The following is a 15,269-nucleotide window of genomic DNA, read 5'->3' on the forward strand; positions in this document are numbered from 1 at the left end:
TGGCTGACAGTTAATTTGCATAAGATATGCTGATTAGCATGAGAAAGGGTAGCGGTCGTACGCCAATTACCATTTTTCTCTTTTTATTAGTGTAGATGTTATAATTCTATTTTGCTAAAAACAATTGAATCCTGTATACGTGCACCTGAGCAAGGCAAAAGGTGGTGGAAAGAGTCACACGAGGCTGTCATTATAAGTTATCTAAGGAGCCAAATTAGAGGCTGAGATAGAGGTAAAGAGAACATTTAATCCCATACACACACACACACACACACACACACACACATTTTTAGGTTTGGTGGTTGTTGGTTGTTTAATCCTCACCAGAGGAATATTTTTCCATAACCTTTTTTTTTTTTTCTAGGGGAGAGTGGGAAGAGAGAAGGAAAAGACAGAGAAAAACCTTTAATGTGAAAAGAAAATGCATCGACTGGGTTGCCTCCCTGCAGGGAGCCCTGACCCAGGGGCCGGGGCTGGGAAGAGGCCTGCAACCAAGGTACATGCCCTTGACATGAATCGAACCCGGGACCCTTTGGTCGGCAAGCTGACGCTCTCTCCACTGAGCCAAACCAGTTAGGGCTCCTTTATATATCTTGTATTAGTTCACATTTTACAACAGCAACACTGTAAGTTGAAAGACAGCAAACAAAGAAAATATTGTTTATATAATGTTAGCCTATTTTTTAATGTTTTTTCATTGATTTTAGAGAGAAGAAGGGAGAGGGAGAGAGAGAGTGAAACATTGATTATATGGGGGATGGAACCCGCAACTTATATGTGCCCTGACCAGCAACCTTTCGGTGCACAGGACGACACTCAGCCAACTGAGCCACACCGGCCAGGGCACATTAACCTTTCACAGTCTAGAAATGTCATTCTTGGGGGGTGCGGGGGTGGGGGGCTCTGAAGCAAAAGGAACTTCAAATACTTACCACTCTATTTCCATCTTCTTGGATGACTTGGATATGAAATTGTTCAATATCTTTAAACAAAGAAGAAATAGAAAGATCATTTAACCTTTATGAAAAACATGAGTACTACTTTTTCACCTAACCATTGTGAATAATTTTTTTATTAAAAAAAAGGGAGCTGAAACCGGTTTGGCTCAGTGGATAGAGCATCGGCCTGCGGACTGAAGGGTCCCAGGTTAGATTCCGGTCAAGGGCATGTACCTGGGTTGCGGACACATCCCCAGTAGGAGATGTGCAAGAGGCAGCTGATCGATGTTTCTCTCTCATCGATGTTTCTGACTCTCTATCTCTCTCCCTTCCTCTCTGTAAAAAATCAATAAAATATATTTTTTTAAAAAAGGGGGAGATTAAACAACTGACTGAAAAAATATTATCACAGACAGTAATCTCACAATAAAGGTTCAAAACACAACCTCCCTTTACTGTCTCTTTCAAGTCCAATATTTACCCTGCTCCTCAATATCAACATTGCGCACATAAACCTTCCTGCTCCCCGGAGTCCCCTCAACAAGCATTTGCTTCCCCTATACCAGTGATGGAGAACCTATGGCACGCGTGTCAGAGGTGACACATGAACTCATTTTTTTGGTTGATTTTTCTTTGTTAAATGGCATTTAAATATATAAAATAAATATCAAAAATATAAATCTTTGTTTTACTATGGTTGCAAATATCAAAAAAATTCTATATGTGACACGGCACCAGAGTTAACTTAGGGTTTTCAAAATGCTGACACGCCGAGCTCAAAAGGTTCGCCATCACTGCCCTATGCCATCATTCTTATGTGCAACTGATAAGGGCTCATTTGTTAAGGTTTACTTGCAGTTTCCAAATACCAAACACCTGTTTGTATGAAAATATCAAATAGAAAACTCATAGAAGATATCGGGGAGGCTTTTTTATAGGGACCAACTTCACATTAACAAAACTGAACATGTTGGGTGAACGTGTAGAGGTTCCCTTTCTCTCAGTAAGCAATTTAGATTCATTCATCCTACTGACCTTCTGCCAGTTCTAGTTACAAAAGTGTGAGACAGACAGCTGGGCAATAGCCCTTCTACAGGAGTCCCAGGTCTCAAATGGACATTCATGGCCCGCAGAGCCTCAACACTGGTGAGTGGGCCTCTAGAAAATTCAGTCATGGCCCCTACTTCAATAGGAGAGTCCACCCATGAAGTCCCATACACCACCTAAAGATGCACTTACATTTCTCCTCTGAAATCAGTAACAGACGGTTCTCTGGCAAGGGATGACTGTCAGCATGCGGGTAGAGGAACTGCAAAAAGGAAATCAATCAAAACCATGAGCAACTACCTTGCTTACACAACTATTTCAAAAGCTGTATTTGATCACCATGTTGCTACATACCAGAGAAGGGGCTGGGGACCACAGAACAGTGCAGGTGAGTCACACATTTAGGCACGCACACGTTACAGATGGCAGCCAGCAGGAGAGCGGAACTCTTTTAGGAGCTCAGTTTCCCAGGAAACTGACTGCAGGTCTAACATAATTCATTTAAATGGTAAGGCTAGCCCTGACCAGTTTGGCTCAGTGGCTAGAGCGTCGGCCTGTGGACTGAAAGGTCCCAGGTTCGATTCCGGTCAAGGGCATGTACCTTGGTTGTGGGCACATCCCCAGTAGGATGTGTGCGGGAGGCAGCTGATCGATGTTTCTCTCTCAGATGTTTCTCTCTCATTGATGTTTCTAACTCTCTATCCCTCTCCCTTCCTCTCTGTAAAAAAAAAAAATCAATAAAATATATTTAAAAAATAAATAAATAAATGGTAAGGCTAAAGTGTAAGCTATCTCTAGAGACGGGGCTTCCTATTTGGAAAATGTGATTCTGAAGTCAATCAGAAACAATGTAACATTTGTACAGAAAGCTCTATCTCACATGGCACAAAATAAGAGCGATCAATACATTGGTTGTGCAACTAACTCCTAGTATTTAATTAGAGAGCTAAGTAAACGTACCCTCTATTACAACCTCAGGTCCCACATCCAAGAGACAAAGCACAACACAGCCAGGGACTTTCCAAGAAATGACAGTGAGTCACAGTGTGGCATGTGGTGGAGGACTTTGCAAGCCTCAAAGAATGACTGCCCCTGGGAAGGAAAGGGGAGGCCACCCCACGCCTCTGCCTCAGTGCTCTCCCATATGCGACAAGCAGGCGGCCAGAAACCCAGGGCCTGACGCTGTCAACCGTGATATGAGGGAACAGTGGTCATGGGATGAGACTCCAGTGACTTAATTCTTTCATCATCAAAAGGTTTACTATAAATCAGCAGGTTTGTCTTGCAACATGAAAGCTTACTAGCAAAGATTCACCAGTGAATTTCATTTTTTCCCTCCAAACTTGAAAGCATACTGAAAGGACACAACCTTTAACGCCCCTATGGTATAGCTGGCAGCCTCTCTACAGACTAGGAACATTTTTTACAAACTCTATTACCTGGTGTCCTAACTTTTCACGACAAATTGGAAATTGAAATTTTAAAAATTTTAAAAATTTTTAAAAATTTAAAATTTTCAAATTTTTAAAATTTTAAAATTTTCAAATTTTAAAAATTATTTGTAGTCAGGTTTCCCTTTTAGAATTGAAAAACAAAACATTAACTATATTCCATTCTTCATAGCAATAACTTCACAATTATAAACTAGATAGCAAGTGCAGAATTCAGCTACAAAAATAATACAGAATTTATTATCTCCTGACTTGTGAAATGGGGCACATCGAGCAGGGTACTTTGAGTCCTGGGAAGAGGAGAAGCAAAAATGAGTGACACCGCATGCATAACGGAAGAGTAGATGCTCAGTGTCTCCACACAAGGAGGTACTCCCACAGGAGATGGCGTGGCCTCCCCTGGGGCCACACAGGTGACGGGCATGCTCGCTTAGGACTGCGACCTGGACGAAGGTGCTGTGCAGTTCTAAACCTCTGCCTGGTCCTTGTGCGGCAATCAGTGAGAACATGATTTTGAAAGTCCCACTTAGGTGTTGGTTGTTTTTCTTTCTTTTATGAAGCAACCCTAGAGCAAGGCCTAGAAGCCAGAATATAAATCAACAGGCTGCAGACACAGCTCCACAAAAGCCTGCAAGGTTTGGGGTATTTTTTATTTTATTTTACATTTTATTTTATTTTTTGCATTGTGAGTAAGAAGCTATGAAGACGTTAAGGAAATATTTGTCTTCACAGATATGGAGCTTCGATTGTTCATAGTCATCAATGGAGAGTTCGCATGATAGGGGTGCAGGTGGGTGTCTAATTATCCCCTGGAACTATCTGGAAGATGCCCCTCGTGCTGCAGGGGAACTCTCAAAGGGCACCCGGTTAGGATCCAAACCTCAGCTCTAGAAATGTGTGCCCTGGGTAACAAATGTCTGCGAATGACTGTGAAAGGACCAGGAGTACTGATTTTGGGTTACAAATAAATTTTAGCAGAATTTGTAAATTCAGAAGGAGCAAGCAAGGAGGGCTGCCTCTATCTCGTCCCCCTGCATGGTTCACACAGTGCTTCTACGTCCACTTCACGGAGCTGATCAATTACGGGGTTAAGTCATTTAATCAGACAAAACATGATCTAATAGAGACAGAGGGACTAGGATTGTTTTAAAGATTCCCATGTTTGCAAAGGAAGAGCGGATAATTCCTGCCATGCCATGTATCAGAGTGCTTTGAGGGTAAAATGTAACAAAGTATGTGAAGGCACTTGGTAAACACCGCTGCCTCTAGGTTCAGGCCTTTTGATTAATGACATAAGTGTTAAATGACAAGCGCACTCACCTGAACCCAAACATAGCTATCTACCGCTTTCAGAACCTTCACATTGTTGACGGGGTGGATTTCAACCAACAGAGTTAAGCACTTTGATCCTACAAAGTAAAGGAGGCTTTTAGAAACGAAGACCAGAGAATCACACATTATTTTCTCCACATCGGTCTGAACTTGGAAAATGTACATGTGTTGCCTGTTGTATCACACAAAGAAAAATAATTTTCTTAAAGTTTACTGTGACATTTTTTAGAACCCCAAACAGACACAGAAAACATCATAAAGGAGAGGCCGACGCACACGGAGTGAGGAACCAGTTCCTCCCATCCCTCGGCCACTTTTAGCGCAGCTTCACAGGCCCTCACAGCTTCACAGGCCCTCGCAGCTTCACAGGCCCTCGCAGCTTCACAGGCCCTCGCAGCTTCTAAGTCTAAATAAGACAGTTTACTTCAGCGTCACTCCAGTTCTGCAGCATGGTGGCAGGTGCGGTTTGTATGTGGAAATATGAAGATACCCCTGATGCATGAACATGATTGAGCTGACAGCACCCATCAGTAGGACAGGGTAGGCTTCCCTCAGGAATGGGTGGGCTGCTCTGATAAACACCCACTTGTTTCCTCAGTGTCACTTTCAAGCAAATGTCAACAAAGATAGCAGCTAGGAGGAAGTCCTTGGACACAGGCTAAAATGGGATTATCACAAATATCCAAGTATAGGCCAAAAGTTCCCCTCCCTCAAGATTAAACTTCAAAAGGAGTTGCCTTATAGTTGAGTTCTTATAAAGACTACTGTTCTCTGGTACTTTTCAATGACTTCATTTTGAATGACAATGTATAATTTGGGGATAGCACAGCAGCCTGGAATGGAATCAAGGCCAGTTTTCACTATTTAAGAAAGTAACCCGACAGCACTCTTCATTTAATTTTTTTAAAAAGGCAAAGACTGTAAAACAATTTCTGGGATAGTCCTCCTAATTGCAAGGACTGGACATCTCTATAACTTGCCTTTAAAGATTACTTACAGCCCTGACCAGTTTGGCTTAGTGGATAGAGCGTTGGCCTGCGGACTGAAGGGTCCCAAGTTCAATTCCGGTCAAGGGCATGTACCTTGGTTGCGGGCATATCCCCAGTGGGGAGTGTGCAGGAGGCAGCTGAATCGATGTTTCTCTCTCATGGATGTTTCTAACTCTCTATCCCTTTCCCTTCCTCTCTGTAAAAAATCAATAAAATATATATTTCAAAAAAAAAAAAAGATTACTTACAAATCAAGACAGTGAGTGAGTTATTATGTGGGATCACAAATATATACAACAGAACAAGAAAATCAAATGTTGTTTGGTCAATGGGTACTTGTAGCTTCGAATAAAAATCCAGGATCATACACTGATTAAAAAGGACTATATTCCCAATAAATGGGATAAAATAAAGGTGAGGTGCTTTAGGAATTTGCCTGGTGACTCAAAATAATGGTTCTAGGAATAAAAAAGACCATGGTGTCAAAGATACTTGTGATGAAAATAGAATAGAAATGTTCTGTGAAATGTGAGAATGAAGACAATTATAATTGAAAAGTAAAAAATTATTTTTTTAAATGTGAACATGAAAAGAAAAAGCAATTTTCCTTATTGAATAGGAATATTTAGGGGTAAAATAGGCAGGTTTAGGGGATTTTTATAATTAAGGGTGTCCAGGGAAGAAACACAGGGCTACAGAGCTACAAAGGTTACATTTTCATAAGACAAGGGAATTTGAAGAGGAAGCAGTTACATTTCCATAAGACAAGGAAGTTGGAAGCAGCAGAAGTTACATTTCCATAAGATAGGGGAACTGGGAGTAGCCAAGGTCTATATTTACAAAATAAAGAAGAAGGGCCTCACATGCCCCATGTGAGGTTTGACCTTTGAGCTCAGGAGTTGCTATAGTGACCAAATCAAAGGGGAATAGTGGCCAATCAGAGGGGATATTGAGGCACAAAAACCGCAGCCTTTATAAACTGGGGGAAAAGGAACTCTGTGGGACTCTTTCCCCCTCCCTACGTGGGAATCTGTGCTGTGGGACTCTCCTCCTCCCCACATGGGAGTCTGTACTTGTTCTTCAATAAATCTCCACTTTTGCTATACCATCTTCCATCTGTGGTTTCATTCTCTGACTCTGACAGACAAAGAATCTGGGGAAGCCATCCTGCCCAGGGGAAAACTGCGTGTTCCAGTCCAAAATTCCCACATCATTATTATTTTACTAGAGGCCCAGTGCGCAAAAATTTGTGCACTTGGGGGGTCCCTCAGCCCGCCTGCACCCTCTCACAGCCTGGGAGCCCTCAGGGGATGTCCACCTGCCAGCTTAGGCCCGCTCCCCGGAGTATTGGGCCTAAGCTGGCAGTCAGACATCCCTCTGGCAGACCAGGAGCCCTTGGGGAATGTCTGACTGCGCTGCCGAGGAGGCGGGAGAGGCTCCCGCCACCGCCGCTGCGCTCGCAGCCATCAGCCTGGCTTGTGGCTGAGCCAAGCTCCCCCTGTGGGAGCACACTGACCATCAGAGGGCAACTCCTGCATTGAGCATCTGCTCCCTGGTGGTCAGTGCGCATCATAGCAACTGGTCGTTCCCTGTCATTCTGCCATTAGGGTCAATTTGCATATTACCCTTTTATTATATAGGATGTTCTTTTATTTTGGTATAACTACATTAACATATTAAGTAGTACAGCTGGCATCTGACTATTTTATTTCTTGCCCTAAAAGCTTATATATTTTAATTGGGGGAGAAAAACCTTTTGGGGGGGCAGGCAGGGGAATCTTCTCAGTGGAAAAAAGGAATCACTTTATGTTTGCCCTTTTTGGCAGTGAATTGTACCCAAATGAGATAACCAGCTATCAACTAAATTAACTTGCCTGAAAATGGGAGGATTTTCAAGGACAGAAGCCATTTTCCTACACTAATATTTCCCTTCTTTAGAGCAGCAGAGAGACATCTAACTAATATAATTAGCATAATGATAAGAATAATTGTGCCAAAGGGAATTTCTCTCAGTAACAAATCATGTGTTTTCACAGTGTACCAGGAAGCACTCTGAATTAAGATTCTGGAGACATCAGTTCTAGTGTAAGCTCTGCCACTAACCTAATATAAACCTTTCAGCAAGTCACAAAGATTTCTAGGCATCCCTACCTTATTATTTAAAAAATAAAATGAAGAACTACAGGACCAGATTATTTCTACAATTACTTTCAACCATAAAAATCCCATGGTTCCATGAAATGTCTAAAATTGTCTTAAGAATTTAGAGAATCCAGCTATCAGTGGAGACTGGGAGGGCATCTCTGAAGGGAAAGACGGGGCCGTGGGATATGGGCATCCAGGAAGTAGACACAACAGGATCAAAAGCTACAGCAGGGAATGAACTTCGAGGGCATTATGCTAAGTAAAAAGTCAGACAGTCCTGGCCAGTTTTTCTCAGTGGTTAGAGTTCGGCCATGAATGGAAAGGCTGTAGGTTCCATTCCCAGTCAAGGGCTCGTACCTGGGTTTTGGGTTTGTTCCTAGTTCTAGTTGGGGTGCATGCAGGAGGCAACCAATCAATGTGTCTCTCTCTCATCAATGTTTCTTTCTCTCTCTCTCTCTCTCTCTCTCTCTCTCTCTCTCTCTCTCCCCTCTCCCTCTTTCGTCACCCTCTCCTCCCTAAAAATCAATGGAAAAAATATTCTCACAAAATAGAAAATAACTAGGAGGGGCAGGGACCTAATCCAGCCTTGTGATTGGGAAGAATACAAGCAACTGGGCCTGTCTCTCCTTGGTAAAGGGATGTATTCTCCCAGGAAATCAGGGTCATATCCTGATTTTGTTCATACCCTTGTTTTAATGGTCAGGACACCCATATCTTAGATCCTATTTTGCTTAAGCTCATCCAGTTCCATTACCTCTGATGTGAGCATTGCACCTGATTCTAAGAAGAGCAGAGAATGCTAAGAGCAGGACAGGGCACAGAAGAGGGAAGAGGACTGCTGTGGTTCTCAGTGTAACATGGCAGGAGGGAAGGCTGGGTGAGTAATACATGAGATTTCAGACACTGCATCCCGCTCACCAACATCTCCCAGAAACTCTTCTGCTGAGGATGAGAAGGTCCTACCCAGACTTGAGTCTCTCTAAGCTGGCTCTGGGGAGCCCAGGACTGCCTCATAAGCCTCGTGTGGGAAGTATGTAACAGGGTTTTCCATTACATGCAACTGCAGGTGAATACATCCGAGTGGGAACTATGCTAACAAAAGAAGGAGTTTAAGTGCCGAATAAACAGAGCAGATGGAACACACTGCAGGATTGGAATAGCAAGAGATTGAAGTGAGATCCACTAGGCCAGAGGTTGAAAAATGGGAGCCCACAGGCTAGATCCAGCCATGGGTGCTTATCATTGCCCAAGGAGAATTTTTAAAAAATATTTGAGCCAACATTTAAAAGTAAAATTTTTGCATCAACATCGATACTTGTCCTTTTTAAAACGAAAATCCTCACCTGATGATATGTTTTAATTGACTTTTAGAGAGAAAGGAAGGGAGAGAGAAAGAAACATCAATCGATTGCCTCCACACATGCGCCAACCAGGGATCGAACCCGAAACTCAGCTATGTGCCTTGATCAGGAATCGAACCCACAACCTTTTGATGTACGGGACGATGCTTCAAACAACTGAGCCACCCAGCCAGGACCATAATTCTCTTGATAAACTGAAAAGCTGATCCCACTGGGCTTCCTTCGAAGATGGGGCACATGCTCAGTGGGGCATCCCCACCCACCACTAGCCCCTGTAACTCACCCTCAGGGCAATTGCCACACCTCTTTGCAAACCACTGTATCCCTAGCAGAATGCATAGTGCCTGACCCACTGCAGGCATGCAATATTTATTGGGTTCTGAGCAGAGAGATGGATATTACAAAATGTTAAAAGGATGGCAGGGGGCATCACATAGATAACAAACTATGAAGTGGGCCTTGGCAAATGTGTAGAATTGATTTTATGTTTAGAATTGATGGACTACTCATATTGCATTATGCATTGGTCAATAGTTAACCAGATATTTTTTTTGTAAATGGTATTGTTAAAGAAATACCAAACTTTTACCCTTTACATCAGCTCCTGACCATGGGGTTCTAATATGTTCTCAATGTGTACTTTGCAGGTGCTAATTGCCTTTTTATACTCCTGCCGTTTACTGTTATAATATTTTCTGTACTTACTTGTTTACTTGAAAAAAATGTAAACTCTTTTACATGCTTGACCTTTACCTTTTCATTCTGAGATAAAGCTATTTGTAAAGATGCCTGAAATTGGACTAAGTCGTTCAATAAATCTTCATCTATCAGTAAGCACTAGAAAGTATAATTTCATTACCTGGTTGAAGCTCATTCGTTCTTCCTTCTTTAGTAGATTGAACTAAACTTGCAGCTAATGGGGAAAAAAATAAGTCATTAGCAAATGATTCATGCAGTGGCTTGTTCAAGTTTACTATTTGCTATGTGACTTAAGTGAGGGCTCAAAGCATCTGTCAGGCATGATTAAGGAGGAATACCAGGCAATCTTTTTTTGTAAGCAGACTCAACAGATTCTTTATTTCACATCGAATCCCCTAAGAGCTTCTCTTCACAGAAAATCACGGTAATACACTAATCAAATATTGTAAAAATTCAATACTTTGAAACTCAAAAAAATGTAATTTAGTTCTTGACATGTAGCATTAAAAGAGTTCAACTTACCAAGCAAAGTTCTCTCACTGTTGACAGAGCAACTGACAACTTGCAAGTCTTTCTCGAACGTATAGAGATGCTATTAAAATAAAGCATTTTTTAATTGGGGGTTTCATATACAGATTCCCATTTAGCTGTCTACAAAATATCATTGTGGCGACCATTTTACTAAAGAACCCTCAATGAACCAGTTTATTCATACTGAGGAATTTCTGAGTATTTTTTAAGAAAAAAAATGTGCTATTGCAGGCCATGTTTGGCACTGAAACTTAGCAGTGAGGGGCACAGACCTTGGAGCCAAACTAGACCCAGGTTTTAATCCTGACTCTGCCACTTGCTAGCTGTGTGGCTTTGGACAAGTTACTCAACCTTTCTATCCTCCCATCAGTAAAATAGGAATCATACTACCTATCTTATGAAATTGTTAGAAGGATCAAGTGAGATGATCCATATGAAGCACTTAATACAATGTTTGCCATACATAAGCACCCAAATGTTAGTTATTAAAATTACTGAGGCAAGTAAAGTTTTAATCAAGTTATATAACATGATATAACTAGCCATGTCTAAGAGACTCACAAGTACATCTCTTCTAGGACTCTTGTATTTAGTGCATTGGCAAAGTAATCTATCTTTATTTTTATTGTCTTGCTGCTGTTTGAAATTTTGCAAACATTTGCTCCATTTCCTTGAATATTAAAGAAAATGAAAACGGTCACTCAGAAGGAGGATGTGAGGCACAGATTGAGGAACTGGAGACAATTACTTATATTGGGCAAACTTATAAAGTACACTCAGAGGATAAGGAAGATAAAGAGTCTTAGACGTCAGAGGAGAATGGGTTAGGACAGCAGTTCTCAACCTGTGGGTAGAGACCCCTTTGGGGGTCGAACGACCCTTTCACATGGGTCGCCTAAGACTATCGGAAAACACATATATAATTACATATTGTTTTTGTGATTAATCACTATGCTTTCATTATGTTCAATTTGTAACAATGAAAATACATCCTGCATATCAGATATTTACATTACGATTCATAACAGTAGCAAAATTACAGTTATGAAGTAGCAACGAAAATAATTTTATGGTTGGGTGTCACCACAACATGAGGAACTGTATTAAAGGGTCACGGCATTAGGAAGGTTGAGAACCACTGGGTGAAGAGAAACAATGAATAGTAGAAGTATTAAGAAGGTAATTAGTACCTGCAGGCAAAAAAAGCACTGAGAACACATGTGAATCGTATGGCCAGAAGTTGGTAAAAAAAAATTTGGGGAAGTCAGAACACACTAAATTACAGAAAATGAACTTTGAATAAGAACTAAGAATAAGAAGGCTCCGAATTCATGTGAGAATGTTTGGTTTCCTTTGACTCTTGCTCTAATTGAGGAATTCTAATTTGCAAGTAAGAAGAATCATGTATGTATACACTTAATGTTTAGTGTTTTATCCTTTTAATTATAAAATAACACGAGCATAATCTCCATATTTAAAACATGTAAACACTACCAAATAAAAAGTCAAAGCGCTCCATTATGCTCACTCAGTCCTAACTCTCTTCTAAAATGAAACATGATGGTAATTTGCTCTTTTTTTAGTCTTCTGGAGTTTTTAAAATGAGTTTTTAATATATATTTATGCGCACGTGTAACATAGTTTTCTTGCAATTTTTTAAAACATAAATGGAATGTATTACCCTGGCAACTTGTTTTGTTCACGTAGCAATGTTTTGTGCCAGTGTACATTTTGACTTCTTAATCCCTTAACAGTTGTAAATTGTTTTTATATGAGCACAAAATGACTTCCTCCCATTTGCCCCCAAAATTAGACAAGCCTATCACATTATCGAATGCCTTCTGTGGGTGGCTTGGGGAAAATTTGAGAAAAGCAGACTAGGTTCTATACCTGGATCTTTGAAAAGTGAGGTAAGTGAAGGTTAAGCAGAAGCAGAACTCAGAGCCAGAGGTCACTGTGAGATCCTGAGCTTCTAGGGGCACACAAACCTTGGAGAGGGCACTGGACTCGTTACATGCCTACAGAATATTGGATAATTGGCTTGAGCCAATTTAGCTTAAATCTCAAAGGACTAAGAGACTTCAGCTGATGTTTTGGTGCAAAAGACTTTGCACTTAGAGAGAGAGAGAGAGAGAGATAATGGTGCTAAGAGAGGGTAAAGGGAGAAGAGAAGAAAGGCAAAGAAATAAAAACTAAAATTTTAGAAAATAAAATGAGAATGTGAATCTAGAAAAAGGAGGCAGAAAGAAGGAAAACTCTAAAAGCAGTAAAGTAACCAATGAGTAATTTATAATCAACGGTGATTTTTACCTCATTTTGTCTGGCTTGGCAATCATATAATCCAAAGACGACATTCCCCTTATCATCCTAAAAAAAATGTAACTAGGTGTTTATTAAATGTCATTGTTCAGAAAGTTAGGATCTTACAAGTTTTAAAACAAACCTGCAATAAGGCAATCAACATTGGCAACAAGCACTCTAAAGGCAGCATGCTGTGCCCATCAGAAAGGGACGGAACCTATTTCAGCTCCCCGTCTGGGCTCACAGGGTAAAATGGATTGAGTGTACAGCTCAGTGCATTTGGGGCACACAGTCTAGTAGGACTGAGCATGGTGAAGGGGCGAATCTCTTTGTACTTCTATTTATTTAAGAGGATATATATAATGAATATTGGGAGTTGCTATATCAAGGCCATGATGTTCTTATAAGTAAAACGTTTTTAATCATACGGTTTCTTAAATGCAGCATACTTATAGATACAACTTAAAATAATCTTTTTAAGCAAAAAAATGTACGGTGATACAACTGTGCAAAACAAACTGGCCACTGAAATTATTCTTTCATGTTTCTCTACTATAATAAAATTATCAGTAAAGTTAAATTCTCTTTCCTTAGAACACTTAACATTGAAAATGCATTGTTGCCCAGCTGGAGTGGTTCAGCTGGTTGAGCAATGTTCTACCAAAAGGTTGCCTGTTTAATTCCAGGTCAGGGCACATATCTGGGTTGCAGGTTCAATCCCTGGTTGAGACATGTACAGAAGTCACCCGATCGATGTTTCTCTCTCCCCTCCTCTCTTTCTCTCTATCCCTTACTCTCTCAAGCATGTCCTCAAGTGAGGATTTAAAAAAAGAAAGAAAATACATTGTTAAATAATAATACCTCAAAAGTCTGAGCATATATCTAAGTCTAAACAGATGATATAGAATAATCATATTTTACATTTCCTCAAAGATAAAAATTTAACATATTAATTGGGTTTAAACATCTTCTACTGGGCACTTTTTCTCTAGAAAATGGAACTTTTCATTTATTAAAAAAAAAACTGAGTACTATATCAGACATTATGCACAGTTTTATTTTTTTTTAAAACGACTGAATTTAAATCACCCCATTGAATCTCCAAAAATAAAAGAAGTGACATATTAAAGGTTAAATGTCAACAAGAATTATTTGTTACCCCTCAGTAAAATAGAGCATAAAATTTTAAAAAGAGACTACAAATGGTTAATGTAATAGTAAATTTTATACTATGTATATGTTACCACAATGAAAAAGAGAGACATAGACATACCTTATAGGTATAGATTATATTTCCATTCCTTTCAACATTTAATACACGTAAGCTCTCATAATTATTTTCTAAAACATCTGAAAGACAATAATAATAAGTTAATACCTAGCAGGAGATGTTTAAGAACATATCTAACAAATATATATATATATATTTATTTAGTGAAATGCCAAGTACAAAGAATACATACTGATGATTCTATTATATAAAGTTTAAAAACAGGCAAAGCTAATCTATTGAGTGAGAGGTCAGAATAGTAGTGACTTTTAGGGAAGAGGAAAGGAGTAGTGATTGGGAGGTATATCGGGAGCCCTCTGAGGTGCTGGCATGTTGTATATACTGCTATGCTCACTGTGTAATAGCTCACTGAGCTGTACACTCTTGTCCTGTATATTTTTCTGCATGTATGTTATACTTCAATCAATTTTAAGCACTACGAGCTTTTGCTTTATGTATGTTATTCATTAGGGGCATCGAAATGTAGACCTGCTATTGCTTCCTGGTGGATTAACCTGTCAGAAACTCAGCAGAGCTGTCACAGTAGCAGATGACAGCAAAAAGCTAATGAGAGCAAGTAACCGTCAAGCCTTTAACACTTACTGTGATCGTAAAGCAAAAGGTTAACCAAAGAAAACACCCCTTCCCAGTCCGTTTCCCCCATGAAATGGATGGTCAGGCAGATCAGCAGAGAAGTGGGGATCTCTCACTGCTCAGGGGGCCTCCAACAAAAGGCTCCTCAGCATTGCGGACCCAAGGGCTCAGGGAAGGAGGAGGGAGAAGAGCTAAGTGTGGAAAAGTACTGAGTACCGAGTCAAAGGGGAGAAAAAGTATCTTCAAGGTTCCCCTCCTTCTCCTGCTGAGGTGGTTTGCGCAGAGGCTCCTAAGGAAGACCTCTGCTTCAGGTTCCTGAAGAAAACCCTCTGGGCTGGGAATTATGTATAATTTTATGGTCAACCCGGAGGGCCTGGGCTGCAACTCCCTTTAGGGACTGAAGGGCCCTGGCTGTGCACCAAGTCTGGTTTGGGGAAGGCAGCTTTCCCCCAGGAGGCCTGCCAAGTAAAGCTTTTGTAATTGCATATGGTTGGGCTTGAAAAAAATCACACATAGGTTTTTAACCAGGAGGTGGGCTAGTCAACTCTTTCATTCATTATAAAATGTCCTTTAACTTTAAAAATTCTTTTTACTATAAAGACTACTTTTTC

At 40.5% G+C, this 15,269-nt stretch overlaps 1 protein-coding gene across 1 annotated transcript in view; it reads right to left on the bottom strand.

The window, feature by feature from the left end:
* GSAP (gamma-secretase activating protein) overlaps window positions 1–15,269 on the bottom strand; it is a gene marked incomplete at its 5' end in the record, with an annotated part of 80,665 nt that overhangs the window by 56,417 nt on the left and 8,979 nt on the right. Inside the window, 7 exons of the mRNA XM_023751020.1 lie at window positions 933–982; window positions 2,178–2,247; window positions 4,757–4,845; window positions 10,123–10,176; window positions 10,485–10,554; window positions 12,804–12,860; window positions 14,068–14,144. Of these exons, the coding sequence (XP_023606788.1) occupies window positions 933–982; window positions 2,178–2,247; window positions 4,757–4,845; window positions 10,123–10,176; window positions 10,485–10,554; window positions 12,804–12,860; window positions 14,068–14,144 (467 nt within the window). The remainder of the gene's footprint in view (window positions 1–932; window positions 983–2,177; window positions 2,248–4,756; window positions 4,846–10,122; window positions 10,177–10,484; window positions 10,555–12,803; window positions 12,861–14,067; window positions 14,145–15,269) is intronic.

The sequence above is a fragment of the Myotis lucifugus genome, unplaced genomic scaffold (assembly GCF_000147115.1).
Source record: "Myotis lucifugus unplaced genomic scaffold, Myoluc2.0 scaffold_18, whole genome shotgun sequence".
Taxonomy (NCBI): Eukaryota; Metazoa; Chordata; class Mammalia; order Chiroptera; family Vespertilionidae; genus Myotis; species Myotis lucifugus.